The sequence below is a fragment of the Theobroma umbraticum genome, unplaced genomic scaffold (genome assembly GCF_002168275.2).
Source record: "Theobroma umbraticum cultivar Fairchild unplaced genomic scaffold, ASM216827v3 scaffold_30.0, whole genome shotgun sequence".
Lineage (NCBI taxonomy): Eukaryota > Viridiplantae > Streptophyta > Magnoliopsida > Malvales > Malvaceae > Theobroma > Theobroma umbraticum.
The window spans coordinates 6,871,585-6,897,705 of NW_018397254.1; the positions used below are offsets into that span (position 1 = coordinate 6,871,585).

General features: G+C 36.0%; 3 protein-coding genes and 2 pseudogenes across 7 annotated transcripts; 4 read left to right on the forward strand and 1 right to left on the reverse strand.

Moving 5' to 3' along the window:
* The first annotated feature begins 3,051 nt into the window (after positions 1 to 3,051).
* On the forward strand, positions 3,052 to 6,022 carry LOC110409671 (putative CoA ligase CCL9). The gene is made up of 4 exons (XM_021419107.2): positions 3,052 to 3,529; positions 3,620 to 4,667; positions 5,016 to 5,119; positions 5,677 to 6,022. The coding sequence occupies exons 1-4, from the start codon at positions 3,329 to 3,331 to the stop codon at positions 5,893 to 5,895; spliced, it is 1,572 nt and encodes a 523-aa protein (XP_021274782.1). The 5' UTR covers positions 3,052 to 3,328; the 3' UTR covers positions 5,896 to 6,022.
* A 1,382-nt stretch (positions 6,023 to 7,404) lies between these two features.
* On the forward strand, positions 7,405 to 9,327 carry LOC110409688 (oxalate--CoA ligase-like; annotated as a pseudogene). Its single transcript, XR_016351409.1, has 2 exons — positions 7,405 to 7,697; positions 7,801 to 9,327. The product of XR_016351409.1 is annotated as an oxalate--CoA ligase-like (transcript).
* A 415-nt stretch (positions 9,328 to 9,742) lies between these two features.
* Positions 9,743 to 12,072, reverse strand: LOC110409678 (tubulin beta-1 chain pseudogene; annotated as a pseudogene).
* A 3,746-nt stretch (positions 12,073 to 15,818) lies between these two features.
* LOC110416990 (actin-depolymerizing factor 7) lies at positions 15,819 to 21,582 on the forward strand. Of its 4 annotated transcripts, XM_089785577.1 has the most exons (7): positions 15,819 to 16,266; positions 16,357 to 16,486; positions 16,990 to 17,081; positions 17,272 to 17,365; positions 18,867 to 18,898; positions 20,881 to 21,140; positions 21,238 to 21,564. In XM_089785577.1, exons 1-7 carry the CDS (start codon positions 15,952 to 15,954, stop codon positions 21,386 to 21,388), a joined length of 1,074 nt encoding a protein of 357 aa, XP_089641703.1. In that variant the 5' UTR covers positions 15,819 to 15,951; the 3' UTR covers positions 21,389 to 21,564. The 4 variants fall into 4 exon arrangements, with proteins under 4 accessions (XP_089641703.1, XP_021284824.1, XP_021284841.1 ...); XM_021429149.2 differs by lacking the exons at positions 20,881 to 21,140; positions 21,238 to 21,564 and having other exon boundaries at positions 15,822 to 16,266; positions 17,272 to 17,371; positions 18,867 to 19,160; XM_021429166.2 differs by lacking the exons at positions 15,819 to 16,266; positions 16,357 to 16,486; positions 16,990 to 17,081; positions 17,272 to 17,365; positions 18,867 to 18,898 and adding an exon at positions 20,077 to 20,180 and having other exon boundaries at positions 21,238 to 21,582.
* Positions 21,583 to 22,609: 1,027 nt separating this feature from the next.
* LOC149527731 (uncharacterized) lies at positions 22,610 to 25,112 on the forward strand. Its single transcript, XM_089785236.1, has 2 exons — positions 22,610 to 23,607; positions 24,487 to 25,112. Exons 1-2 carry the CDS (start codon positions 22,749 to 22,751, stop codon positions 25,110 to 25,112), a joined length of 1,485 nt encoding a protein of 494 aa, XP_089641362.1. The 5' UTR covers positions 22,610 to 22,748.
* The last annotated feature ends 1,009 nt before the right edge of the window (positions 25,113 to 26,121 follow it).

The window sequence follows — 26,121 nt, forward strand, 5'->3', positions numbered from 1 at the left end:
ATTACTCGAACTCTATTACTATTTATATTATTTTAATAATTAAATTAAAAATTTATAATTTTTAATAACTTTACAAGTATTTTTTTTGTTAAAAACTAACAAATATATAAAAAGTATAGTTACTTTAATTATTAATATGATGACATTAATATATTTAAATTAAAAAATTATTAGATTGTTAATTATATTTAAACAATATGAATATTATATTATATTATAAAGTAACATAATTACTATTATATTTTTTTAATATAAATATATTTACTTTCTATTTTGTATTAACATTACAAAATTATAACTTATAAATTTATTAATTATAATATATATAACTTTGTTTATATAAACTTATATAAACTTAAAGGGAAGTTGTGAGATTAGAATAGTTCTAAAGCCTAGTTATTTTTTTTAATTTTATATAATTAAGGATAAATTTATATAATTAATTAAATTAATTCATAAAACTATAATTATTAATTAACTTGTAATATCTTTTAATATACACTTTATATATATTAGATTTATTTATAAGAAATATAATTACTATTATATATATTAAAATATTTTTGATGTGTGTCCGTGTGTATATATATGTATATACTTTAAATATAAACATATTTAGTTTCTTATTTTGTGTTAATATTACTAAAATTATAACTCATAAAATTATTAATTATAGTATATATATCTTTTTTTATATAAACTTATAACATATAAATCTAAAAAAAAGTTATGATATTAGAACAATTAATTAGATAATTGGGTACTCATGAAAAAGATTTTAATAATTTTTTTATTTAATCGAGTATTTAAATGAGTTAAGGTAATTATAAGATAGTGAAAATGTATTAAAGTTAAGATTAACATAATAATTTTTTAAATTATTTGAGTAATTAATAGAATTAAAATATTTAATTTTTAATAAAATTAGAGTTGGAGTATCCTACCCGTTGACATTTCCAGTTGAGAAGGGTCTCACAACAGAACCCACAGCAACATCAAAATCATTATGTCGGAAGGGAGCTACTTGGGCAGACCAGCAATAAAATCGACAAAAAGGGCCAAAGGCTAGCCTTGGTTTTTATTAATGTCTCAAATGAAATAAACTCGTGGCAATATTTCTAGGATAAAGTCTACTATTAAATGGGACGTGTTTATTTTCCTAAGTGTTAAATGAAGATGGACCACTCTGCTGAAAAAATATTTCCTTTCATTCAACTATATAGACATATAGATATTACGAAACGTAACCAAATTAAATTGGTTAGAAGGTAGGAAGATAGCAGAAAAGAGGGTTTAAATTCAACTCGTATTCTTCCGACCCATCTTAAATTGGCACCGACATGCGAAACTGATTCAATGGAGGCAACCTAACTGGAGGCGAGGCGGCTCAAAGTCCAGACAAAAGGTAGTTAATTCAAAGGCTAAAACCTTATTTCTCCGTCTAACGCTTTAGTGTAGAGACTGGAGAGTTCCCTCCTTACATTTCGGTAGATTCCAAAGCTTGCTGTACCTAGCATAATTCATTGGGTGGGCCCTAAGCCAGGACTAAACCGAAAAAAGTCGAGATTCCTCAAATGTCTAACTTTCCAGCAACATCTATTTATGAATATCTTCTTTGCCAAGCATAAGAATTAGCTAGAAACTAGAAAAACATGGATTCGGCCCAAGTTGAAATCGGAGAGTTCGAGTGTCCAATTAGAACCCAGCCCAAAGACATTGTTCGGTTTTAGCTCTTGAGCTTATCATTTTTAAGCCCTACACTAGTTTTAGAATTTGCTTCAACTTATAAAAGATTTTTTTGGAGTTTGGATTGTGTAGGCACCCTTAGAAAAGTGGAAATATATCAAAATCTTAAAAAAAGTGACTAAATATAAAAGACGAATTGTGAGTGGGTTCTGATGAGCTTAATCATTACAATTTAGATATTTGATAATAATTTATTTTAATTATATTTGTAGTTATAAGAAATTGATTATAATATCATGTACATTTTTTTAAAAGAATAATATTTTGTTCTTTCATGACCAATAAATTATCACATCATATACATTATTCATATATTCCTTTTATTATTTTTTTTATTGTCTTGATTTTGGACCAGCTTAATTTTTAATTTGATTGTATTGTAATACATTTGTGATTTTAATCAGGGTTTAAATCACAAACAGAGAGACATCGCATGCCTTACAGGTCTTTGAAATTGGTAATTAAATATACCCAACAATCACAATTTAAGGTGTCTTTCTGGATAAAAAAGTTGTTCGTTACACTTCATTTGTTTAAATTAAATGGCAATGAAAAACTACGAGCTCCATGAGGATACATGTGCCAAAGGTCGTCCAGAAAGTCTAACCAATAATGTTAATATCTTTGTCCAAATTTCTTTACACCAATACGATAAGGATTTTCATTTCCTTTTTCCTAATTTCGTAATTTATTTCTAATAAACTATTTAAATTTGTAGCCTATCATAAATCCACAAGTCAGTTGCCTTTTTGGATGTGCATGGGTTGATTGATCATACATGATTCAACATTTATTAAAAATAAAAAAAATAAGGGAAAAAAAAACAAACAACAAAAAGGCATCAACCAGCTCCAATCAGGAGCTTCCTGATTTCCAAAAAATTAAATACCTAATTATCCCTTTGAAGAGAAGAAAGATCGCATTTGATTTGCAACACCAACAAATTAATCACCGTTCCTTGCATTGGACTTAAGCACACAGTACTAAACTTTGTTGTTAAGCTTAAATTCAGAGATAAGTGGCTTGGGTTTGAGAAAATTAAGATTAATCTAATTCAAGACATCAAGTGTTGATATTCTTATCTTATGGAAAAGATTAAAATGTCCCTTTATTTTTTTCTTTTTACTTTACATTATGTTGGCAGCGGGTTTAAAGCCTGCGAAAAGTGGAAGAACAGTGTGTTCAATCTCATACGACACATGAGCAAACAGTTGCAGAAGTACAGCGGCTGCGAAACCGAAAAGCCCACCTCACCAGCTGGTAATTAATAGACAGACACCTGTACAAAGCCCACAAGATCTCCTACAAATAAAAATTTTCTAAAGCAATATCTCCGTCAAAGTACAATATCTAAAGAACGAAACTTCAAACCAACACTGTAAGCTGGATTGCAGCAGATCAAACGGTCTCATCATCGATCGCCAACCTGACCTCCACCTTCCACTCTGCAAATCACCTTACAAAACTACTACTCTCTCTAAGCTCGTTGTTAAAGAATTCGTCTCCCCCGTTTATTCAAAACGAAATTTTCTGATCTTATCGGCTTATTGAGTGTCGGTATTGGCTTTCTGCAGAGAAAACAATGGAGAGTTTTACACTAACGGAATCACTGAAGCAGGTCGCTGGAGAATTCCCTCACCGTCGCGCCGTCTCAGTTTCAGGTAAGTTTGATATAACCTATTATAAGCTCCATGAAGTCATTGAACTTGCAGCTTCTAGGCTTTTATCTAATGGGATCGGTGCTGGCGATGTCGTTGCACTCACTTTCCCTAATACCATCGAGGTTAATTTGCTCTCCTTCTTTAAATAATTCCTTCATATTTTTTTGATTTGCGAAATGTTCTTTGAAATTTCCTGCTATATGTTTTTACAGTTTGTTATAATGTTTTTGGCTGTAATACGAGCTCGAGCCACGGCTGCGCCATTGAACCCTGCTTACACTACTGAAGAATTCGAGTTTTACCTATCCGACTCAGAGTCCAAGCTTTTGTTAACCTCAATTGAAGGCATCAGCTCAGCACAAGCCGCCGCTTCCAAGCTCAAAATTCCTCACGCCACAGCTACCCTTCATGATGCGGATTCTGAACTCGCCCTTTCCCTGTCTCAACAAGACTCAGACGTCAACTCGGTCAGCAAACTCACGAATGAACCATCCGACGTAGCACTCTTCCTCCACACTTCAGGCACCACAAGCCGCCCTAAAGGCGTTCCACTGACTCAGCTCAACTTGGCATCCTCGGTTAAAAATATTAAATCGGTTTATAACCTCACCGACTCTGACTCAACCGTGTTAGTCCTCCCGTTATTTCACGTCCACGGCTTGATAGCCGGGTTGCTGAGCTCACTTGGAGCGGGTGCAGCCGTGACTCTCCCTTCCGCTGGCAGGTTCTCCGCCTCAACATTTTGGCAAGACATGAACAAATACAAGGCCACGTGGTACACTGCCGTCCCTACGATACACCAGATCATACTGGATCGCCACTTGGGCAATCCAGAACCCGTTTACCCGAAGCTCCGATTCATTAGGAGCTGCAGCGCTTCACTAGCACCGGCTATACTGGCTCGGCTGGAGGAGGCGTTTGGGGCGCCAGTTTTGGAGGCTTATGCCATGACCGAGGCAACCCATTTGATGGCGTCCAACCCGTTACCAGAAAATGGGCCGCATAAGGCCGGGTCGGTGGGGAGACCCGTGGGTCAAGAGATGGTGGTTTTGGATGAAAATGGTGTGCCGCAAGTGGCAAATGTTAATGGGGAAGTGTGTATTAGAGGATCAAATGTGACTAAGGGCTATAAAAATAACCCTGAAGCTAATAAATCAGCTTTCCGATTTGGGTGGTTCCACACTGGTGATCTTGGATATTTTGATCCGGACGGGTATTTGCATCTTGTGGGTCGGATAAAGGAGCTCATCAACCGTGGAGGTAAACTATATTATTTTCTGTTTATATTTGATACATTATTAATATCTAGTCAGAATTCATTTTGTCCAATGTTTTACTATTTTTACTAGTATTTGTTTTTAAATAGAATCAAATTAGATAAAATATAATATCATAATTGATAATTAAATATGGACAAATAATTAAAATATCACACTAATTATGATATAATTAGTTTAATGATGAAACAATTTATAATTGATAAACAACACAAATCATATTCGGTGTAATAATTAATAATTTTAGTATTATTATGTGCAAATTAAAGTCCTCTTATTTGAAAATCTCCTAAACAGATGTTAAAATTGTTAATGTTTTGTTTATTTGAAGGTGAGAAAATATCGCCAATAGAAGTAGATGCAGTGCTTTTATCTCATCCAGATGTTGCCCAAGTAGTTGCTTTTGGAGTCCCTGATGACAAATACGGGGAAGAGGTAAGTTCACAAAACTAATATATTTGGCAGCTGCACGTAATGTAGTAGTATTGAAATAGCACCACAATCCTGAAAAGAATATTCGAGTCGAGTCCTTCGTATATAGACCAAGACACGTTGCATCATGCATGCATGATCTGGGATACAGTGCGGTGGGAAAAGGCCCCACCCCTGATGCTTACAGCTACCAGAGAAAGTATCAATTTGTGACAAAACCCACCTCAGGCTGTATATCAGAGAATCCTTTTTGCTGATTAATTCCGTAGTGGAGAAAAGGACATCTAACTGTTCAAGATAGGGTGTTATTCCCTTGTTTCTTGTGATTTTAAAGTGCATTACCCAGATGAGACGTTTGTTGATCTTTTCACGGCCATGGATAGAGACGTAAGAGTAGTCCTGTGATGCCAAAAAGTATAGTAAATGCTATGGGATGTTATTGTTATAGAAACTAGTTATATGATCATATTGGAAATTTTAGTTAACTGTATGTTATTTTCTTGGAGAAAGGAATTGATGCTGATTATTTTGTGTTGGATGGTCATCTGCATGACCAACAGATCAATTGCGCGATCGTTCCAAGAGAAGGATCGAATGTTGATGAGGCGGAGGTGCAGAGATTTTGCAAGAAGAACCTAGCAGCTTTCAAAGTCCCTAAGAAAGTTTTCTTCACCGACGCTCTCCCAAAGACTGCCAGCGGGAAAATCCAGCGGAGAATTGTAGCCGAGCACTTTCTTGCTCAAATCTCGACGGCTAAGGTTCCCAAGTTTGGAGCCTAAAGCACACACCATATCTATCTGCGCGCAGTTATATCTTGTGGGAAACGAGAGACCAGCTCCTTTGCTGTTACTATTTTTTACTGTGTAATTATTCTCTTTGTAATTCCAAGACAAATATTAAAAATAACTTAAGAAACGGAGAGAGGAGATTTAGTGGCATCTATAGAATATTAGAATTGCTGAGTTCCCTCTGGTAGAGCTGGATTCTGAATATCAGCAATTTAACACTTCTGCATGCTATATACGTAGTAGAGTTCCACTGCTACATTGGCTCTCTGATCCTCGGAGGCAGTCCAAGATATTAACATTTCCGAGACAAATTAATTAAAGCTTAAACAAATTCTAGGACTCTTAAAAATTAACATGCCAACAAATTTAAAACATTCCACAAGGCTCGTCCAGCATCATTTCAACTAATCCATAAATCGTATTAGATTTTCTCTGCAATCCCAATATCACCCAGCAGAGTGCGAGCAATACAGGGGAAGGTCACAATTAATAGTTGCATGTCATTATAGTTAGAAATGGTTCAGTTTTCATATCTATTTTTTTGCGAAGTGGAAGCAACCTTCTCCGAAAAGGAATCTAGGAACGGTTGTCAGCGACTAAAGTGGCCCAGCACCGTCCGGAAGCCGCAAGCATTGGAAAAAGGAAACCAGTAAGCAAAGCAATTCAACCTAGCTAGCACAAAAATGAACAGCGTGATTTAACAAAGAGCAAGTCCACAAAAACAAATTTGAAGATATATATATATATATATATATTGCTAGCTGGTAACCTATTGTAACTACACTGTCTCTTTGTCATCGAAATTCAACATGATCAACCAGGAAAAGCTGCCCTTGCAAGTGATTGAAACTAACTACAGGATTCAACTGAACAGGTACACTGTACAAAGCCATGGATAATAGCATAATCTGCAGGAATTGCGTATCCTCTGAAAACCAAAATTCCCACAAAAAGCCATCTACCAAGTGCAAGAAACTAACTATTGACACTATGCAATTTGAGCCACCCTGCTACGATAGGGTGGAGTCAGTTGCAGTGAAAAGTCAGATGTCATTATCAAAATCAGCACATACCGTTTCCACTGTTATAACTTTACTAGAAGTTTCTTGACTTACCAGAATTCCACATGACTTGAGCAGGTCATGGCCACATCAGCTTCCTAAAATGACATCCCTGCTTACTTCATCGAGGGTTCATGAATTTCACTACGCTGTGATTGAAAGGAAATGTGCTGGATGGACCAAGGTGAATCACAGCCAATTGTTTCGAGGGACGCTGCTCCAGCGGAATATCAAATGAATATCAAATTACATGTCTCCGCTTTGACAAATGTTTAACACCAAAAGAAGGTAAACTTTAAGAACTTACTCTGTAGTAGATTGCAGCTGATTAAAACATTCTGTTCGTTAACTTTAGACTTTCAGCACGTGACTAGACTTCTTCAGGTCGAGCCTACACCCTCTACCGTGCAAAATCTCCCTATTAAAGCCCCTCTTCTTTCTTATGGGCTTCGTGGAAAAACCCTCAATTTCTCTATCACTGTATTAATGTTAATGTACACTTGGGCTGAAAGCAACCCGGAAGAGAAAAGCATGGACACTCTTACACTATCAGGATTACTGACGCGCGTTGCCAGAGAATTCCCTCACCGGCGAGCCCTGTCAATTTCTGGCAAGTTTGATATAACGCATTCTCGGCTCCAAGAACTCGTCGAACATGCCGCTTCCAGGCTAGTCACTGCTGGGTTTGGGAGAGGCGATGTTGTTGCGCTCGCCTTCCTTAATACCATCGAGGTTTGCTTTCAAGCTTTGTTTCTTTTCATTACTAGAGCACTACTAATTTTCTGTGTATAACTTTTAGCTCTTACGTTGTACTATATTTTCTCTGTCATTACAGTTTGTAATAATGTTTTTGGCCATAACTCGACCTCGAGCCACGGCTACGCCACTCAACCCGGCATACACCACTGAAGAGTTCGAGTTTTACCTATCTGACTCAGAGTCCAAGCTTTTATTAACTCCACAGAGCGGCAACACCTCGGCTCAAGCCGCGGCATCCAATCTTAGTATCCCACACGCCACAGCCACCTTTATCCCTGCTGATTCTGAACTCGTTCGCTCCCTGACTCATTCCTAACCAGCCCCAAACTCGATCAGCGAACTCATTAATGACCCGTCTGACGTGGCACTCTTCCTCCACACTTCTGGCACCACAAGCAGCCCCAAAGGCGTGCCATTGACTCAGCTTAATATAGTCTCTTCTTTTAAGATACTATATCCGTTAACAAACTTACCAAGGATGACTCATCCTGTTAGTCCTTCGACTATTTCACGTTCACGGCTATTGAAGGGTTTGTTGTCCTTCTCGGGCCTGGGAGCCTGGCAATTCCGGCCGCTGGCATATCTCGGCTTCAACATTTTGGCGAGACGTGAAACAATATAAAGCAACGTGGTACTCCGCGGTGCCCACAATTCATCAGATCCTACTCGAGCGCCACGTGGCAAACCCGGAATTCGTTTACCCGAAGCTCCGATTCATTAATAGCTGTAGCGCGTCGCTTGCTCTGGCGATTCTAGAGCGGCTGGAAGGGGCATTTGGGGCGCCGGTCTTGGAGGCTTATGCCATGTCTGAAGAACCGGGTTGAGGGCTACGAACCTGTTGGTGAAGATGGGCCACATAGTCTGAGTCATTGGGGAAACCCGTAGGTCGAGAGGTTGTGATATTGGCTGAAATGGTGTGGCGCAAGAGGCTACTGTTAGAGAAAGCACACCCACGTCAGAGGATGGCAGAAGAAACGAGTCCCAACTAAATTGTGCTCATATATATACCATAAATTTTTTTATAGAAATATAATACTAGATCCACTTGTCCCAATCAATATAACCTCGAGAAAGCTGATATGTCAAAAATTTTAATTGGAGGAATGCTAATCTTCTTGCAGATAAACTGCGCAATCGTTCCACGAGAAGGATGGAGTATCGGTGAGACAGAGCTGCAGGAGTTCTGCAGGAAAAATCTTGCAGCTTTCAAAGTTCCCAAGAAAGTTTTTATAACCGATTCTCTCCCATAGACTGCCAGCGGGAAAGTCCATCGTAGATTATACGCACAACTCTTCCTGGCTCGTATCTGCACCTCTGAGTCCCCGAACTTTTACCTGAGTAAAAATACTATCTGCAGTTCTGCACTGATTTTATGTGTGCAAGCGAAAGCCATTACAATCCAAACAGATTGGATGGGGAGGGTAACTTCATTCGCTCAATCTAGATCCTAATGCATTTAACGAATAAATCAGAGTAGTTCCTGAACGGTAATGCTTGTCTAATACTTTATGAAATTGGATTCTTGGTTTCACTCCGTAGAATCCTAAGTTAGTATCGTGAATTTTTGGTTTAGACCAAGTTACTAACGAGTTTTCTCACCAAGTTTGGGAAGTCACTGAACAGACTGTCGTCACTTTGATATCTTTTGACAAAACCAGGAACTTGGCAATTGTGAAATTATGAGACACGACAAGAACAGAAGTCTATCATACAGCCTGCAGGAGGAATGTTCTCCTTAAATAAGAAAAAAGAAATGGTAATTAAATGCCAAATGAGAACCTACACACTTCTCTTCAACCAAGGCAGATTAACATTTACCAAAAATATCATGCAACACAACCATTGCAAATGATTTAATGTGAAAATCCATATGCATTCACTAACTATTGATGGTAAAGATGTTCATAAACAAAACTCTCTAAACAACCATAAGCAAACAAACCATAGGCCAGGAACTAGCCACATAACCATCCAAACACCCAAACAAGTATTCAGGTAAAAAAAAAAACTCCACAATATTAAGGCAGAAACAAAAAGCCAGACAGAAACACACTACTATTAGGCGCCGCCTGAAGTTCCTCATCCTCTTCCTCATGTCATACCCTCCTCATCAGCTGTTGCATCTTGGTATTGTTGGTACTCAGAAACCAGATCATTCATGTTGCTTTCAGCCTCAGAAACTCCATCTCATCCATACCTCTCCCAGTGTACCAATGCAAGAAAGCCTTCTACGGAACATAGCTGTGAACTGCTCACTGACTCTCCGGAACATTTCCTGATTGAAGTGAGTTTCCAATGAATGTTGAGGCCATCTTCAAACCAGTTGAGGAATATCACAACAGTAGACTTCACATTATTGGGGATCCACTCACAAGATAGGATGAGTTCTTGTTCTGCACATTAATCATCTGTTCATCAACCTCCTTGTGCTCATCTGCCACGGAACATGGCTGAAGCAGTCAAGTATCGACCATGGCGAGGATCAGCAGCACACATCATGTTCTTGGCATCCCACATTTGTTGAGTGAGCTCTGGGACAGTAAGGGCCCTGTACTGTTGGGACCCTCGAGATGTAAGTGGAGCAAAGCCAACCATGAAGAATGCAGCCGAGGGAATGGAATAAGATTAACAGCAAGCTTGCGCAGATGTGATTGAGTGACCAGGGAAACGGAGGCAGCAAGTTACCCCACTCTAGGTGGCAGAAATCAGTGGTTCAAGTCTCCACTGCATTCAACAGAAGCCAGTGCTGAGATCAACAGAATTTTCACAACCAACTTAAAGGAAACATGCATCAGCAGGATAAAAAATGCCAAGAGCATAAAAGGTCTTTTGACTACAGCTTGAGTGAGGTGAGCTTGAGAGTCGGAAGCAAATATCATACAAAGCTTCATTATCCAAAACCATGCATTCATCTGCATTCTCAACAAGCTGGTGAACAGAGGAGTGGCATTGTAAGGTTCAACAACAGTGTCAGACACCTTAGGGGATGGGAACACAGAAAAGGTGAGCATCATTCTTGTCGGGTATTCTCTCTGATCTTGGATGAGAAGTGTTCCCATGCCTGACCCAGTCCACCTCCAATGAGTGGCATACTTGAAATCCTGAAAATTTTTGAAGAAAGAAAAATGATTACTAAATCATAATCAACAAGAATGGATGCCAGGTAATATAGGAAGGCAAATTCCAATCCAAAACTAGGCGACACCTTCACGACATTTTAAATCACCATCGCATGTTTTTAAGAACCATCTAGCTCTACATTGAAATAAACGATCTAAAAGGCATAAAAACAGGTTTTCAAGCTACATTGAAGTTAATATTATTTATCAATTCTTTAAGCAACCAAACAGAGAATCTTCATTATGAAAATTGAATTTGTTGTACAATGATTTTACAAAAAAAAACATTGGAGTAAAAACTTAAAATACACAAAAAAACAGGAAATACCTCGATAGAGTCCATAAATCTTTAGACCAGAGGCAAGCATGTGAGATACTTTTCAAATCACTTTTCCAGATAACATTTACTTTAAGTAATCACAGGAAATCAATCATATATTAAGTTGAAAAATCAATTTAAACATGCAAATAAACCCCAAAAACCTCCATAAATTATCAGATTCGCACTAAATATCTAAAGTAATATCCAAAAACCATTTAAAAAACCAAACAATACAAGAAGTGAAGCCACGAAATCCTTCTTATTCATACTCCTCTCTCAAAACAACAAAACCAGAAAACGAAAACAACGCCTTAAAAATTTAAAGATCATTTTACCCTGCAAGCAGTCACAGTTCTCGGCTTCTTTCCTCACCACATCAAGCACTGAGTCAATCAACTCAGCCCCTTCCGTGTAATGACCCTTGGCCCAGTTATTCCCCGCCCCGGACTGCCCGAAAACAAAGTTGTCGGGCCTGAAAATCTGCCCGTACAGCCCCGATCTAACACTGTCCATAGTGCCAGGCTCGAGATCCATAAGGACAGCGCGTGGAACGAACCTCCCGCAACTCGCTTCATTGTAGTAAACATTGACGCGCTCCAGTTGCAACTCGTTGTCTCTTGGTAGCCCCGTGGAATCTCTCCGTGCTCGGCCAAACCACCTCCCAAAACTTGGCACCGATCTGGTTGCCGCATTGGCCTCCCTGAATGTGAAGAATCTCACGCATTTTCCCCAGATAAGAGGTTTCAGAGAATGAGAGCAGAAGTTTTTGAGTGGAGGGTTATTCTTTTATGGAGGATCGCGAGAGATTTGTTGTGGAAATGAAAGAGAAAATGAGGGGTTATATAGGAAGGAGATGACGTAAGTGGTGTTCGCCGTTAGGGTTGACGGAAGGGAGTGACAGTCGTCTGATTTTTAAGGGGGATTTGAATTTTGAATTTTTGAGGGAAAAAAAAAACCCTGGGGTTTTGGGTTTAATTAGAGCGTGATTTTTACGCGTACCTGATGGGATTGAGACTGGCGCCCTTGCGGCATGCGGAAGAAAGTGGGGGTACGAAGAAGTGTTTGTGTGTGTCTCAATGCCTTCTTGTGCGTGCGTGGGCACGAGGGTGGAGAATGGGGGCACGTGATTTTTGGGAGGAACATGTGACCTGCACTTTGGCTTAAAGAAGCAGATGTACTGGCAAGGGCGTGTTTGCGTGTCTCAAAGAAACTTAGTAGTAGGTATTTTTCTTTTTAATAAAAACATTTAGTAGTAGAATTTTGTTGGATCTATAAGCTTCTATACATTTTTTTTGTTTAATTTACTACATCTAAAACCTTAAATTGCTATGCTCTAATATTCATGAAATTAATATCATTATATAAAAAAATTTATGCTTGTATAATAATATAGAAAATGTTAATGATAGTTTATGCACTTTATACTTTTTCTATTCAAAATGAAAGGAAACACCAACATTGTGAAACCTTTTTAACGAAGTGAATATAACCATAAACTAACAAATGCAAATTTTATGCTTACTTGTTTTTGCTGAAGCAATTTGTTTATGCAAATTCAGTCTATATAGGAATAGATAGTGTACGATTGAATATCGATAGTTCATTTGTTTTTTTTTTATTTTGTTTTATGACATTTCATTTATTATTCTCAAAAATTTTAAAAACTTTTAGTTAGTACTTGAGATTTAGATGCATTGAAACTCCATTATCATGCACACATGCAAAGTTCATTTGCAAAATTATTAACAATCTTTAAAATAAATAGTAGAATTGTTTGTAATACTTACTTGCTACAAATGGCCAAGCAAACCCTAGATTGTCTATCTGTTTAGCCTTTATTCTCATTTTTCTCATGTAGTCATAATACAATCCGTTGGAGGCTGATTGCAATTGCATAACAAACGTGGCCTTTACTCAGACAAGGGTAGGCCCCTTTTGGGCGTTTCTGAAACTCAAGGAATAAAGGGTGGGGATGGTGAGTCATGGACGAAAAGAGAAGCAAAGTAACCATCAAACCCAACATCATCAGGTGACGGAGTGAGAGCAGGTGCAGTGATCACCAGAACCCTTCATAACAAAGCTAAACAAAATCCAATTTTTCGATAATGGGTCCAACGCCCAACTGAAAGTACAATCATTCCCAAGAACATGATACGAACAGGTTTTATCTGCAATCTGAATCTCTAAATGTTTCATTAGCCTTTGATGGAAAAGTAAACTGCGAATCCAACAACATTTTCCAATTATTGCTGTCTAATAATTCACTCAACCACATCATCTAAACATTCTAGAAGCAGGGGAAGGTAAAGGGTTTGGACTGTAACTCATAAAAAAAAAGAAGACTGTTATTGGATAGTGTTGTATCTTAATCGAGCTGTCACAACCACTGGCTCCAACACATTGCGGGAAAATTGCCTCTGCTTGTTAAAAAATGGTTGATTAGGCTCCAACACAATAATTGACAACATCTATATTTTCAGAAAGGGCAAAAGCAAAATAAATAACAAAAAGAAATGGATGATGGAATTTTATAAATTATTTGTTTAGTGCATATTAAAATCTATTAGATTTTAAGTTAATCATTCAATGAGAATTGAAAGAGTATTTTGATAATTAAACTTTAACACTTTCATTTTAAAATTTCAAATTTGAATACTGAAAAGAAAAAATATATAAAATAAGAGATAAATATTTCTCTTTATAAATTTAAATTGACATAATATATGAAAAATCTCCTAAACTATTTAAAATAATTCAAATAAGTCTTTATAGTTTTATTATATTTAAACAAATCATTATATTTTTATTTTAAGTCAAATAAGTTTTTATGTTTTTATTTTAAATCAAATAAGTTGTTATTTTTAATAATTGACTCAATCAAAAATTTATTTATCATTCAATGTTACGTGACGTTAACATAATTTATTAATATATAATAATTGATTATTATGTGATATAACGACATATCATAATTGATGATAATATGATATGTTAATTTAACATGATAACATGATTATATAATATTTTTTACTATTCACATTAACGATCAAAAAATAAACTATAAATAGGCTTGATTTAACCTGAGTTATTGTCTATTAACACCACTATTTCAAACATATATCAATAAATAATTTTCTTCAAACGCATTCTATGCCCCAGTTATAATAGTTTTGCTACAAAATTGTAAAACCTACTAGATAAGGATGTGGATGGATATTTTAGGTCAAATTATATAAATTTTTTGGTATTTTGTCAAAGCATTAAATTTATTTTTTATATAATAATTGATAAAAATTAGATCATTGTATTTTTCAAAATTAAAAATATCAATCTAATAATTAATGATGTTAAAATTTTTTCATTATATATACTAGCATGCATTTGATTATATTGACATAACATATTTATGTTGATATAGTATTGAAGAATGATACAATAATTATGTTTACGTGATATTGATTAAACACGTATATAAATTTTAAAATGATAATGTGATGTTAATTTAATATTATTATATTATTGATTTGACATTTTTGCAATTTAGACCTAACAACATCTAATTAGACAATTTCATATTGTCACTTAAAAAATTCGTATCATTTTCTCTTTTAACTAAATAGAACATATATTAGGTAAGTGAAAAAATAAGTTTTTCATGCTCTTTAAAAGCAATGTATGGTTAAAATAAGATAACAAACTCATAAGATGACACGTTAGTAGTATAATAGCTCTACGTTACCATTTAAAATTTATGTTTAAATTTTATTAATGTTATGTTAGAATAATCATTATATTATTTTTGAATGTTATGTCATCGAATTTAATGTCATGTCAATACACTTAAATGTAATGTTAGTATAGATAGTAAAAAAAATTTAACACCAATAATTAAATTGACATTATTAATTTTGAAAAGTATATGAATTTAACTTTTACAATTTGTTATATAAAGATTAAATTCACTATTTTGACAAAATATAAGGATTAATTACATAATTTAATCAATATCTTATAACTGGATATCATGCATTACTTAGTCGATTAAATAAAATTAGAGTGCTCTATAATTGGGTTTGAACAGTAAAATTGTTACCATCGCAAGTTGAGATAAAATTCGAATAGTGATGTTTGAGTACCCATTATTCGATTTTGATTATAAATAATAATTTATAATGTTAAAATTTATTTTTTATATATTATTTTATTTATAAATTCTTTATTATTTTAAACTTTAGTTTATTTTTATGAATTAATTTTATTTATTAATTATAATATATATAAAAAATAATTTTTAAGTTATTTTAATCAGGTATTTGACAAATAGGTTTATTTAATAGATAATGTTCAAGATATTCACATATGAATTTGAATAATAATTAAAATTTTTAATTAAATATGTACAATTTTTTTAAAAAAAAAATTGTAAGAGAGTTTGATATCCTACTAATAAGATTTAATTGAAGATATTTTATTATTAAAATATGTGTTTAAAATGTTATTAAAAATATTTGTAAACATTTAAACATTTAATTTATTGAGTAATATATTATTTTTATATTAATAAAAAAACAAAAGTGGAAGGAAGTGTTGGGGTTAAAAAATCACGCGCAAGGCATGTGTTTTGCAAGACTTGACAGCCAAAAAAATCATTGTGTTTGCCCGTAGCGGATCAAAAGTCCTTAGCGAACCCTTTTTGGTTACCTTCTCCGTTCAACCAAATACCCTCCTAAAACCCTTGCCTCTGCTTCGACACCCTTTTCTCTCTATTTGCAGCTTCCAATTCAACATGGCGAACAAAAGACAGAAATTAGCTCGCAAGCAATACAAAGAAGCACACCCTGATCTGTTTCCGTCCCCAGAGCCAACCCCAGCGAAAGACCCAGACAAGAAGAAGAAGAAGAAAAATAAGAAGAGCCAGTTCAAGCGCGAAAAAGAAGAGTCCAAAGAGCCTAAACACCTTAATAAACCCTACAAAAAAGGGATTAGAAAACACCCACTTAGAATTCCCGGCATGAAGCCTGGTGAAAGTTGCTACATATGTAAAGCCAAAGATCATATCGCCAAGCTTTGCCCCCAAAAAGCTCAATGGGATAAACATACGGTTAGATTTTATATTGCTTTCTACTTTTTTCCTCTTTAATTTGGAATTTTATGAGTTTCTATTTTAAAAAAAATCTTTTGATGTTTATAGATATGTTTGCTTTGTCGTCATCGTGGACACAGTTTGAAGAACTGCCCTCAGATTATGGATAAAAAGTTGTGTTACAATTGTGGAGAAACTGGACATTCTCTATCGAAGTGCCCTCAACCTCTTCAAGATGGTATTTTGCTTCTTTGGATTTTATAACTTGGAATGCTTGACATTGGTTTTTTCTCTCCAAGATTCTATAAACTTGTGCACAAAGTTAGGAGTGTTAGTTTACCATAGAATTTTGGTTACGTTTTTAAAATTTATGTGTAATTTAGGGCAAAAGTTTTGTTGAAAGTGTTCTGTTTTATTATATTTAGTGTTTCAGTTCATTGTTCCTTGATAGATGGAAATGCTTATCTTGAAAATGAATTTGGTACTGACTTTGTTGTAGTTTTTAGTACTATAAGATATGATTTAGGCTAGGGAATTTCTGTTCTTGAAGGCTTGTATTTGTAAGGAACTCATCAAGGGAAAGCTCTACTTCAATTATCATCTGTAAATGTATCATGTATGTTTTCTACAAATGACATAAGTTAAAAAACTTGTTTCACGCTGGCAATTATATTTTGTTTGTGTTTGAGGCTTCTCATCATTTATTGCCATGAATGATGATTGTTCTCTTTCATATTGCAGGGGGAACTAAGTTTGCCAAATGTTTTATTTGTAAGGAAATTGGACATTTGAGCAAGAACTGCCCAAAAAATACTCATGGAGTCTATCCAAAGGTATATTTGAGTAAATTGTTTGTAGCTTTTTTATTTTGTAAGTGCAGCGTCTCTAGTATTCTTGGTAAGCAGACTACATATATATGATGTGGATGTTTATTAGTTTAAGTTTCAATCCGTTGCAGGAATCTTTTTTCTTTAGGAAATCAGACACCTTGAATTTCTTTTTTCTTTTGTTTGCTCTCTATAGGGTGGTTGTTGCAAAATATGTGGTGGTGTAAGCCATTTAGCCAAAGATTGTCCTGATAAAGGCAAAAAAGCATCTGCTGCAACTTCCAGAGGTGGTGCATGTAAGTTTTTTTACTACCAATATTCAGGGTTTATCCCAACTGTTCAGTTATTTGTTTATATTTTAGTGATTTTGAAGATTACAGAAAGCAGAGAGCATCTAAGTAATGTAATTGAATAACAAGGTTTACCCCGAATGAACCCTGGGTTTCATTCAATGGTTTTTATAAGTGTTGTACCATTTAGTAAGCTTCTCTAATTACTCCAAACCCAAAGATAAACTTTTGGTGTCTGATGATGAGAAGTAAGTTTCAGGTCTGAATTTTTTTTTCCTTTTTATTTTTCTTTTGTTTGTGTGTGTGTGTGTGTGTGTTGGGAGGGTTGAAGGAATTGGACTCTCAAAATGAAACTTGATCAGAGGCAATTGAATTGGCTAATAGGAGCTTAGCATTTAAGAGAGAGGTGATATTGTTCTAGTGCTGTTGAGTTCTAAGTAAATCTTGAACACTGATTTATTGTTTGTGATCCTGTGTAGTATACCTGAGATCCTTATATCTTGATGAGGACTTTGGCAAGAATATCTAGTAAACTTTTTTTTTTTTTGTAGTGACTTGACAAAAGAAAAGTGGAAAAAAAGTATTTTTCAAATTTTCACAACGTATTTGAGGTTATTGGTCTTCTTCTTGTTGTTGTTGTCAAGCTATGATAAGAAGTTGAAATGACTGGTAAAAAACCAATCTGAATAAGAATCTCAATCCTTTGATGCTCTGCCCTTATACCATGTTGTAGGATTGCTGGTAATGTGATAGAAAGTGCTTTGCAGCGGATTTAGTCCTTTGCTTTTGCATTTCATTTGCTTATGCAGCATAGCAAGAAATTACATAGTTTGTGTGATACATTAGATGGGAGTGTGGTATATTTGGGGATTTTAAGCGTGATTTGGACTTTCCCTGGTGCTGGTGACTCATGGCCTAAAAATGTCATGTGTCACTGATTTTTATTTTTGAGAATTTTTTATTTTTGAAATTCTATATCAGCAAAACTTACATGTCAGATCCAAATCATGGCCATGTCAGCAACATTAAGGGCTCTCTTTTACAGTGTTAGCAACTATCCTTGATTTGACACATTTCTAAGAGTAGAAGGTCTATGTTGATGAAAATTGGGGTAGAGGACTAAATTGAACATTACGTGCTAGTACATGGGCCTACCAGTTACTTATACCGAATAATATAGCATAGATTCTAATAATTGGTAGGAGTATAGCTAGGATAATTGTGTGGATTATATAGTGACTATAGAATTGGGAGTTTAAGGTCAAAAGAGTTATAAAGCTATAGCCACTTTCCTGCTATAATCTGTCAAGTTATTTTGTGATGATTGATGGACGTAAAATCCATGCTGGCAAAGTAGATGACCTGTGGGGAGTTTTTGTCTCCTATTCTTGTCATCTAATGGCATCATATTTTTGCTCTTCCTGTATGTGCAAATACAAGGTGTATGCTTATCTATGTGTGAAATGTTAACCTTATTCTTTGTATCATTTCCTGATTTCAGCATTCGAACATGGAGAAAGGCCTGCAGGGCAGGTGACAAAATTCATTAGTGGTGATGATCTTGATGATGACTTCGTTACAGCAGACTTTACGTCAACAGAAAATGTTGCTTCTGATGCAAAAGATGCTAAGATAAAATCAAAAAAGAAACAAGGGCCTAAAGTGGTAAATTTTGTAGGATGAAAATTTTCTTCCAGTGAATTTCATGAGTAGTATTTATGATCTCTGCTGACAGATGATTGCTATATTTCAAATATGTTCTATGGTGTTTCAAATATATTTTCTTCCTCTGTCAGTATTGCTTCTTAAGGACTTGATTTTTTTTTTCCAAGCCACTAACACTATTTCTGATGTATTTTTATGTTTGGTCCTGTTTTTTCTTTTTTTTTGGATAGAATGTTTGGTCCTTGTTCCAATAACATTGGGAATTATTCATTCTCCCTTAACGGGATGAATTCAATCTATCAATATCGCAGACAGTTCATTTCTGGCTGTGCAAGACATCAGCATTCTTTTACTTTTGGCCTTCATATGATGATTAGGGTAATTAATAACTCATCTGCAATTTCAAAAGGATATAATTATCTGTGAGACCTACCTTTCCCCGATCTAAACAATTTATGTTGCAAGCTCAGCCTGATCTGCCAGACCATTTGATGGGTGAGGATGGGTCCGCCTGGGGGGAATTTTCTGATTTCTTAGTTGTAGTAGCTTTGTGTACTTTCATTGGTTGATTATCATTAATACTGCATCAAATATAGACTACTTTATTGGTATTTGTTTACTTAAGACTGTAAGGCCTAAGCCAACCCCCACCCAGAAGATGGAAAGAAGAAACTTCTAGTTTGTAAATGGCTGCATTGGGAGGGCATGCTGCGACCTTGATCGTTCTTGATGTAAGTGTAGCAAACGTTGAGAAGAGAAATAGAAGGAGATCGAGCTGGAGCCAAAGCCTAAACTTCTATCAGGAAACCTTATATAAAATGTCAAAGGAAACAAGAAAACTTTACTCAAACTGATAAAAATAGCCAAAAAAAGATTGGCCATGCAACCAGCAACGTGGTTTCCTGATAATCTACACAAACTGTTGTTGTGGACATGATTAGCCTTCGAATCTGGGAGAGTGTCCACCCTTGTTTTGACCTGAAATTTCTCCTCACCACCGCATATGTCTCGCCTCTCAATATCTCCCCTGAATTAAGGATCTCCTACTTTCCTACCCCATTCTACATTTCTCTCTTCCATTTTCCATCTTTCTTTCTTCTTCTTCCTCTTCATTTCTCACAAGGCTTGTTTCTCTTTGGACAACAAAATGGTAAGGTTTCTTTTCCAATGTTTCTATCTTTTGAAAGATCATGTTATTCAGATTTTCCAATATTTGAAATACCAACTTTGTTTGTTATGATTTTCCTCTCATTGTTTTATTCAATAGAAATAGGAAATATCCTAGAGGCCACCTTCTTTTCTAAGTTGTTGAAACTTAGAATTAGAAGGTGCTAATTACAAAGCAAAGAGAATCAGAACTGAAGGAAATGTATGCAAATTGGTAAAATATATATTGTATTTGGTTTCACTATTAAAAAATGTTGTTAAGAAAGTTTAATACGATCAAATCTTTGAACATCTCCTATGGAATTTAAACATATATACTTTTATCTTTCTTTCTCAATCATTTTAAATCAAGTCTAGGATTTCATGAGCCCTGAGCTAATCAGACGTGTCAATTTCAGCTAAGCCTTTTTTAGACTTTCAAACACATTCAGAATATTCTTCAAATATTAGGCCAAAGTCACCGATTCAGTGCAACTTTCCAGGGCCAATATTGTTTCATATCATGTTAGAAAAGGTTTTCTGCTAAAAACATTTTAACAGACTTATCAAATTAGAATAATGCAAACGTTGCAATCATCTCCAAACGTGATCCCAGGCTTTCCTGTTTCATTTAGAGATTACAGATGCTGGTTTGAAATCTTTGATTGATTCATCCAATATTTCCTGTTTTCTTTTCATATTAGGCGAACTCGGCATCTGGAATGGCTGTGCATGATGAATGTAAGCTGAAATTTTTGGAGCTAAAAGCAAAGAGGAACTACCGGTTCATCGTTTTCAAGATTCAGGACCAACAGGTGGTGGTAGACAAGGTCGGCAGCCCTCAAGAAACCTATGATGATTTCCAGGCTTCTCTGCCAGCCGATGAGTGCCGCTATGCTGTCTTTGATTTTGATTTCATTACTAGTGAGAACTGTCAGAAAAGCAAAATTTTCTTCATTGCATGGTAACCGTATTAATTTCCTTTTTCCCAGAAAAAAAAAACAAAGGTAGGGGGATGGGGGGGGTCTTTCTTTCTCATTTTTGTACATGTTTTTTTGTAGGTCTCCCGATACATCAAAGGTGAGAAGTAAGATGGTGTATGCCAGCTCTAAAGACAGATTCAAGAGGGAATTGGATGGCATTCAAGTGGAGTTGCAGGCAACAGATCCTAGTGAAATGAGCTTTGACATTATAAAAGGCCGGGCGCTGTAAACGCTACTCCTGCGTTTCTATTCTCCAAACATTCACCCAGTCCTGAGCATTACGTTTTGTGAGCATTGTTTATTTGTACTTTTAAGAAATTTTCCTCTTAAACATTTTCATTTTTTGCTGTGTGGGTTTTACAATTTGACTGTGTAGTTTGAATGTACTAATATTATCCATCCCTCTTATGCTAAATACTTTTTCAATCATCTCTATTTCATCTTAGATATATGAATAGTTGATTGTGATATTGTTTCTTTGAAGTAAGGATCTGTCCACATTTACAATAATGGGTTTACTAAGTTTTAAGTGATAATTAAGATAAAAACCTTATGTTTGAATTATAACATTCTTCACCAAAACAATAACAACTACTATGTCAACCGAAATAGTGTCGAAAAACTGATTAAAGAGTAGAGTAAAAGAGTGTGACAACCGAACATCATAGTAGTAATTAGATATGCTTTATTTCCTCAAACCTGTCCTGCACATGGAAACGAAATTTCCATTGCAGAATGCAAATTATTGTTGAATTTTCTAGTATCAAGTTCATTGAACTACACTTGGTCCTTCCTGATTTGCTTTTCCACCACCAAACCCCACTTTCCGAGTCAAACTTTATGAGTCAAAGCCAACATATAGGAGCCAAAGATAGAATACGATGGCCTGGCCTACAAGTAATTTCCTGGCAACATGCATGTTGCAGTTCTCTTAGTTTCTATCTCACAATCTGCGGGCAATGGTGCATTTTTAGAATCACTTTTCAAAGATGGGTAAACTTTTCAATCTTGTTCTCTTTGTGCTTACCTTGTGCATTGAAATCGCACCCTTCTTTTCATGCCAAAATTCAAGCTTCACCAGTTGCATAGAAGGAGAGAGTCAAAGCCTTTTGAAGCTGAAGCAAAGTTTTGAAGATCCTTTCCATCGCCTATCTTCTTGGAAAGGCAAAAACTGTTGCATATGGAAAGGAGTAAGCTGCGATGAAAACAATGGGTATGTTGTCAAGCTTAATCTCCGAGCACCGTCACGGTTTAGTGGCGAGACTGTTTTTGGGAAAATTAGTGAGGAGAGTTCCTTAGTTGCTCGTGAGGTAAATTCTTGTTTGCTCGAGTTAAGTTATTTGGAACACCAGGATTTGAGTGGAAATGATTTCCAATACAGCGCCATCCCCCAATTTTTGAGTTTGATGAAACAGCTGGGATACCTTAATATCTCCAATGCTTGATTCAATGGAAGTGTTCCAAATAATCTTGGAAACCTTACTGGTTTACGTGTTCTTGATGTTAGTCATGATCAAGGACCGTCGTGGGCCTTGAGGGTTGATGACGTACAATGGATTTCTAATCTGTCATCTTTGCAGCATCTTGGGATGGCAGGTATATACCTTGGTGAGGCACCAGACTTCTTTGCGGTACTCAGCATGCTTCCTTCCTTGCCATCTTTACATTTATCACAGAGTGGGCTTAATAATTCCCATTTGTCTCGGCATCCTATTAATTCTACATTTCATAGGATTCGGTATCTAGATCTTGGAAATAACTATTTTACCTGTCCGGTACCTATTATGCTTCAAAACATGACTTCTCTTAGAATCCTTGATCTTAGCCTTAACCTTTTAAGTTGTTCAATCCAGAACAGCTTTGATAACCTTAAAAGCCTTGTGCATCTCAATCTTGCAGGTAATGATTTTAGTGGCATTGAGAAGGGGTTGATATCGATCTTAGGGAATATGTGCTACTTAAAATTATTAGATTTGTCATTTAACCAATTTCAGGGTGAGAAAATTGGAAAATACCGGAATTTATCTGGATGTGTTGGACATGATTTAGAGACATTAGATTTAGGGTCTGGTAGGATTGGTGGCCAAATACCAGATTGGCTGGGGATTGGTGGCCATATTCCAGACTGGCTGGGGGTGCTAAAAAACCTAAAATACCTTGGTCTTTCTGGCAATCAATTGAATGGGACCATCCCAGAAAGTCTTGGGCAACTTTCCAACCTCGAGACTATGGATCTTTCTCACAATTCATTGGAAGGTGCCCTTTCCGAAGTCCACTTTGCTACGCTCTCAAAGTTGAAAGTGTTGTCCATTAGCTCCAACAGTTTGACTATCAAGATAAAAGCCAACTGGGTCCCTCCTTTTCAACTGGAATACATTGAAATGGAGTCTTGCAAATTTGGAAGAGTTTCCTCAATGGCTTCAAACACAATTGAAAGCCACTACACTAGTTCTTTCCAATGCTAGCATCTCGAGCACTCTGCCAAATTGGATAAAGGACATGAATCTCTATGGGCTGGACCTCTCCCATAACCAGATTAGTGGGACGCTTCCAAACTTGCCTTCCAACTTGAAGCGGGTCGGTCTCTCCAGTAACTGGATCTCCGGGCCGCTTCCCGAAATTATTGGTGATATGTTGCCTCAATTGAGGTATTTGATTCTTTCCGACAACCTTATGAACGGTCCAATTCCTAACTCGTTGTGCCGTATTAAAAATCCGATAGCTCTAGAACTCTCGAAAAATAGCTTTTCTAGAAATATTCCAAACTGCTGGAGAGATCATCATGTTATAGAAGTTTTAGATCTATCATCCAACAATCTCTCAGGTGTTATCCCGAGCTCTATTGGGCATCTTGATTCACTGGGATAGTTGGACTTGAGCAAAAATAGTCTCAACGGAGAGCTGCCATTGGACTTAAAAAGTTACACATCTCTTAGACTGTTGGATCTTGGTGAGAATGCATTATCCGGAAATCCCACCATAACCTATTTTTGAGGCATCTGTTTATACTATTTTAAGTGTATCAGGGTCTGCTAGGTGTAGACAAGGGAGTTCTTTAACATGTTTTTTAATTTGTTGCACTATTTCAGTATGAGTTTTTATCCATGATATTGGGTTTTTCTTAAGTCTTTGATGCAAAAGTTTGCATATTTTACTTAATCCTGGGTAAAAGTCAATTAAATGTACCTAAATGGATTGGGGAGAGCTTTCAGTTCCTAAGAATTCTCAGAATATGAGAAAATAAATTCAATGGCAGTATTTCGTCGCAACTCTACCAACTCTCCGCTGATATGCATATCCTTGATCTTGCAAAAAACAATATAAAAGGGCGGATACCTCATTGCTTTGGCAACTTCACTGGCATGGTACTTTACCGCGAGGGAGATAGCTTAGCGTTAGAACCCTATCAATACTTGATACAATGGGAGGAAGAGCACTTAACAGAGGTCATGAAAGGAAGATTCCTTGAATACACGTCAACCTTGTCACTATTGGTTTATTTGGACCTCTCAAGGAATAAACTGAAGGGACAAATCCCTCAAAAGCTAGCTTTGCTGATAAGGTTAATTGGTCTGAATTTGTCTTATAATCAGTTGTCAGGAACGATACCCAAGAAGATAGGAGAACTTGAGATGTTAGAATCTCTAGACTTTTCAGTAAATGAACTTTCTGGCGTGATTCCAAGTAGTATGTCAACTCTGACCAAACTAAGTCACCTCAACGTGTCATACAACAACTTCTCGGGACAAATTCCAAATGGCAATCAACTCCAAACTCTTGATGATCCATCATTTTATGCTAGTAACCCTCTGCTCTGTGGCGCTCCATTGCTAAAGAAATGCTTGGATGATGAGCCTCATCAAGGCAACAACGACAACGGTAAAGACAACCCCGTAGAGAAGATGTGGTTTTTCATTGTCATATTGTCTAGCTTCGCAACTGGGTTCTGTTAATGTTATGAAGAGAGAAAAAGCAGTGCATATGTACTGGAGATAGTGATCAGAAAATTATTTCATTAATACAAAAAAACAAGGTTTATATACCTGGTCTACATAAAAACACCTGTACATATATTTGACAAGTATAAGTGTTGGCTTATATGCAAACCAACACATCAAAAGACAACTCAAATATAGCCTTAATATTAATTATCAGTACAACAAAGCAAACTAAATCAAAACAGAGGACAATGTGTTATCAGAATAACATCTACTTGCTACCACCATGCAAGTATTATTCCTCAACACTCCTCCATAATACTTGCATCTTGCACATTCATTTTGCTTCTCAAGTACTCGAATCTTGGTTTTCCTAATGCCTTAGTCATGATATCAGCTATCTGCAGATCTGAACAGCAATACTGAACATTAATTTCACCTAACCCCTCAGCATCTCTAATGGCATGAAACTTTACTTGAATATGCTTGGTTTTGCCATGAAAAACAGGATTCTTACTGATAGCAATAGCAGTAGGAAATTTTGAGAAAAATGCATATCAGTGAGCATTTTTCTCAACCAAATAGCTTGGTTGGAAGTTGCAGCAGTTGATATATACTTTGCTTCAACTGTAGATTGAGCAACAATGGACTGTTTTTGTGAGTTCCAGCAAAAGGCTCTATTCCCAAGAGTAAAAACATAGCTTGAAGTGCTATTGGAATCATCTCTATTTCCTGCTCAATCACTCTCAGAGTAAGCAGTAAGAAGAAAATTTAGATTTCTGGTATAACAGATTCCAAAGTCTAAAGTGCCTTTCAAATACTTCAGCACACGTTTTTTAGCTGTAAAATGAAGATGTGTAGGCTCTTTCATAAAACTAGACAGCAAGCTCACAGAGAACATGATATCTAGTCTTGAAGAACATATGAATAGGAGACTGTCAATCAAGCTTCTGAATTGAAATGGATCTTTTAGTTTGTTACCATTATGCACTGAAAATTTCTCATTTACAGCTAATGGTGTAGC